General features: G+C 47.8%; 1 protein-coding gene across 1 annotated transcript in view; it reads left to right on the top strand.

The window, feature by feature from the left end:
• KAT2B (K(lysine) acetyltransferase 2B) overlaps positions 1-4,830 on the top strand; it is a 75,487-nt gene that overhangs the window by 2,538 nt on the left and 68,119 nt on the right. Inside the window, exons 3-4 of the mRNA XM_010856746.1 lie at positions 699-771; positions 1,238-1,364. Of these exons, the coding sequence (XP_010855048.1) occupies positions 699-771; positions 1,238-1,364 (200 nt within the window). The remainder of the gene's footprint in view (positions 1-698; positions 772-1,237; positions 1,365-4,830) is intronic.

Below are 4,830 nucleotides of genomic sequence, written 5' to 3'. Positions count from 1 at the left end.
CACATTAAAAAAGAAAAAAGAAACTGGCCAAATGGATTTTAATATCTCTTAACTCCCTGTATCTAAAATATTGACATTTCAGCATGTAACGAATATGAAAGCTGTCGAGGTTGTTTCTGCTCCAGTCTTCTAAGTCTGTTGTGTACCTTGCATCTCCAGTGTTTCCGTGTGCACAGACCACAGTGCAGGGGCCCGGTAGCCACTTGTGACTCCTGTGTTGGATGGTGTACACAGAAGGCTCTTACCCAGAGTGAATCAGCCTGTGTTTCATGTTGTTTTAGCAATTCGTATTTTTGATTTCTCAGCCATAGAAGATTTCAAGCTTTCAATAAGAGAGGGCTGGCGTGGTCAAGGATAGAGTCACTGAATGGAGTAAAGGTTGGAGTCATTCAGTACAAGCTTTCCACGTTTCCCTCCACACCTTATGACCGGTGAAGACCCAGAGTGGTACTCGGTAGAATAATCGGGAATAATCGATACCTTTCCACTCTTGTCCTCAGCTTTATAACCCAGGTCATCACAGAAACACTTGAGCATTTTTGCTGTTTTCTAAGAAGGTGGGGAAATGTGCAAAGTGGGAAAAGTTTAAGAAAGATGCTGTCAAGCGTTACTAAAAAGTGCTCTGGCGTGGGAGACCGGGGAGATTCTTGGGAGGGAGAACTCGCGGCCTCCACAGAGAACCCTCTCCCTGTGTACAGCTCGGGGCCCACGGGGGACTGGGAGGAGCCGGCAAGGGAGTGGGAGGAGCCCGCGGGGGAGTGGGAGGAGCTGGTGAGGGACAGGGAGGAGCCAGCGAGGCGTCCTAACCTGCTGTGTTCCTCCTGTGGCCCCGGGGTCGCTGACCCCGTCAGTCCCTTGGGCAGAGCTGTCGCCGGAGCCCCATGTGTTGCGGGGACCTCAGGAGTCTGGCTTTTCCCTTCGGAAAGCTTGATGGATGGACTCTGTAGATGCTCGCTGGGGGCTGTGGTACCAGAGCGGAGGGCACAGTCCTCTCTTTGTGAGGCAGGATCAGCGGAAAAGAAACCAAAACCCAAAAAGCAACGACAAAATAATATGTCTGAGTCACACACCCTCTTTGCATTTTTTCTGCTTTTGTTTCCTGCTAATACAGAGAACATAATAAGTCAGGAGTGGGAAGGTTGCTGTCCTGTGACTGGTGTGTGTTACTTATGTGTAAAACGTTCAGTTCCTTGCTGTCTGGTATATAATTTTGTTTCTCTCTTTATTCGTTTTTTAGGCAGAGGAATCTTGTAAATGCAATGGCTGGAAAAACCCCAATCCTTCGCCCACGCCCCCCAGAGCCGACCTGCAGCAGATCATCGTCAGCCTGACGGAGTCCTGCCGGAGCTGCAGCCATGCCCTCGGTGAGTCCCGCACCTCCGGGAGACCAGCGGTGTCCCCTGAGACTCTGCCCTGCTGGGCTCGGCGGGTTGGCCAGACTTGTACACCTCGCCTCTGAGGAGGCCGCAACACGACCCCTGAACCTCCTGGTGCTGCTGGGAGGCTTCTCGTGGGAGGCGAATCATGCCCCGTGTGCCCTCATTCTTCTTTTTCTTGAATTTATCGCCTGTGCCGGGTCTTCGCTGCGGCTCAGGCTTTTCTTGAGCTGTGGCAAGCAGAGCCTGCTCTCTGATCGCGGTTCGAGAGGGCTTCCCATCTGGCGGCTCCTCTGGACGGGCTTCAGCTGTTGGGCTCAGGAGTTGTGACACTCGGGCTTAGCCCTTCTGGGAGCGCGGCATCTTCTGGGATCCGGGCTCGCACTGTGTGTCCTGCGAGCGGATTCTTGGCATTCTCCACAGCCGCTTTCATCCCTCTTTGTCTCCGCTCACTTTTCCCAAGAGCTGGGCTGACCGCTGACGGGGGCGGGGCAGGGGATTGCCAAATGGGACAAAACGTGGCCGCTGAACTAGTTAGGATAATACGTAGCATGTCCTGATTCACTCTGATTTTTTTTTTTTTAATTCTTTTCTGATTCCCTGAACTTTCTGGGAGTGCTTCATTTTATCTTCATATTCTTTAATTTCCTGGGTCTGCTATCTCTTTTCTTCCTTGGAATTGTGTTTGGTAAATATTTACTTGTCTCTTCCCTTTCAACGTTCTTATCTGTCCCTGCAAGCTAATCACTGTCAGCCTAGCCAGACTCTGCCGAGTTAGTTACCAGGACTGTGGTAATATAGTCTGTGTCCTGATACTAGTTTTAGGACAAACATTTTCTTTTTAAATTATATTCTGTCTGAGTGGATAAAGGTTACTGAGTAGTTTTCCCTAGATATTCAAATTCAAATTCACAAGGGATCCTGGACTGTTGTCCATACTTTTCTGCCTTCAGTCATCCGGTCTCCCGAAGAATGGCGCCCCGGCCACACAGCCTAATATACTTTTATCTTTTCCACCTGCCCCCTTGTGAGGGGTGGGTGCTCTTAGCCATCATCTTTCTCTCAAGCTTCCCGCTCATCTCAGATGGAGCATCAGCCTTCGTTAGCCAGCAGTTAGGTCTAGTTTGAAGCGTGATTGTGTGTTCAGCTAGAGAGGGTTTCAGTCTGTATAGAACAAAGTAGGAAATAGTGCGATCTCCTCAGGAAGTTACCACACCAGAGTGACCTGAGGAAAGGAACTGGAGACACTCAGTTACCACACCAGAGTGACCTGAGGAAAGGAACTGGAGAAACTCAGTTACCACACCAGAGTGACCTGAGGAAAGGAACTGGAGACACTCAGTCTCGTGGGAGGTGTAAATGCACCTACAGTCACATCACCGTGTTGATTTAACTGGCGTCTCTTCTGGCTCTTGAAGCAGCCAGTGCAAAGCAAAGAGGCCAAGAGTCACAGGACCGTCTTTGCTTGTAACTCACCTTTTCCACAGTCATCCCTGAGTGATGCCCTTTAGAATTGCCTCAGGGAATGTGACACAATAGAGCTCCTCAAACACTGGACTTGAACTGGACTTGGTATTGATTGGGAAATCCTATTATCCTTCACCAATTAACATTTAAAAACAGAGTCTTCTTTCTTATTTAGCTGAGCAGATTGTCTTTTCCGAGCACACAGGAATGCCCAAAGGCAGAAACAGCCTTTCTCAAAGAAAAGCTGACTTTGTTCTCTTTTATATTTCTTAACAAGCTGTGAAAACAAATACCCGTACTGTACTATACATAATTGAGAATGGGAAAAAGGGTACACATCCTTTTTAACCTGACAAACCCATGCCAGAAAGTGAACCTAACTGTAAATTGGATGTGCCTTCAGATTAAAAGGGCAGCTATTAGAGCCGTATTCATGATACTGAAAAACTAAAACAACCTAAATATCCCAATGAAAGAGGTCCTTGGTTGAATTATGAAATTCACTGTTCAGTTCAGTTGCTCAGTCGTGTCCGACTCTTTGCGACCCCATGAATTGCAGCACCCCAGGCCTCCCTGTCCATCACCAACTCCCGGAGTTCCCTCAAACTCACGTCCATCGAGTCAGTGATGCCATCCAACCATCTCATCCTCTGTCATCCCCTTCTCCTCCTGCCCCCAATCCCTCCCAGCATCAGAGTCTTTTCCAATGAGTCAACTCTTCGCATGAGGTGGCCAAAGTACTGGAGTTTCAGCTTTAGCATCATTCCTTCCAAAGAAATCCCAGGGCTGATCTCCTTCAGAATGGACTGGTTGGATCTCCTTGCAGTCCAAGGGACTCTCAAGAGTCTTCTCCAACACCACAGTTCAAAAGCATCAATTCTTCAGTGCTCAGCTTTCTTCACAGTCCAACTCTCACATCCATAGATGACCACTGGAAAAACCATAGCCTTGACGGACCTTTGTTGGCAAAGTAATGTCTCTGCTTTTGAATATGCTATCTATGTTGGCCATAACTTTCCTTCCAAGGAGTAAGCATCTTTTAATTTCATGGCTGCAATCACCATCTGCAGTGATTTTGGAGCCCAAAAAAATAAAGTCTGATTGTGGCTATTAACAAAAGATGTATTTTCCAACATGCAAAGACATTCTTAACATATAATTAATGAAAAAAGCAGGCTAGAAAGCAGCTTAATTGAAGGTTTTATGATTTTGGACAAAATGGCAAGATCCACCAGCCTAAGTTCAAATCCCAGCTCAACAACCAGTAGCTGTAAGCTGGGACATATTATTTAATTTGCCTGGATCTCTAGTTTTTCAGTTCTGAAATGGAGTCAGTGGTAATATTTACCTCATGGGCGTGTTTGAGGAGTAAATGAATTAACTCCAATCAAAATTTTAGCACAGTCCCTGGCGGAAAATTCGTTATTCCTCTTGTTGGAGTTCTTTATTTCAAACAATGGATGGGAACTCTGTCCAGCTTAAAGGAGAAAACCGTGTTTGTAAGAAGGGTACTGGTTGCTTTCACAAGCTGGAGACAGAGAAATTAGGAGTCAGTCGGGTCCTGGGATCCCAGCTGCAGGAATTCAAAGTCCTCTGTCCAGGACCCTGGATGATTCCCATCCACTACCTGGAGAAGTCTCTTGAGAGTCCCTTGAACTGCAGGGAGATCACACTGGTCAAGTCTAAAGGAAATCAGCTCTAAATATTCATTGGAAGGACTGATGCTGATGCTTCAGTGGTTTGGCCACTTGATGCAAAGAGCCCACTCATCGGGAAAGACCCTGATGCTGGGAAAGACTGAAGGCCAAAGGAGAGGGCAGCAGAGGATGAGATGGTTGGATGGCATCACCAACTCGGCGGAGAGGAATCTGAGCGAACTCCAGGAGGTAGTGTAGGACAGGAGCTGGGTGTGCTGCAGTCCCTGGGGTTGCAAAGAGTGGGACACACTCAGGGACTGAACAACAGCCACTGCCCTGCCCTGGTTGGG

Source organism: Bison bison, unplaced genomic scaffold, assembly GCF_000754665.1.
Source record: "Bison bison bison isolate TAMUID 2011002044 unplaced genomic scaffold, Bison_UMD1.0 scf7180017864374, whole genome shotgun sequence".
NCBI lineage: Eukaryota > Metazoa > Chordata > Mammalia > Artiodactyla > Bovidae > Bison > Bison bison.
Note: the sequence above shows the minus strand (reverse complement) of the source record. Positions and strands in the feature narration are given on the sequence as shown.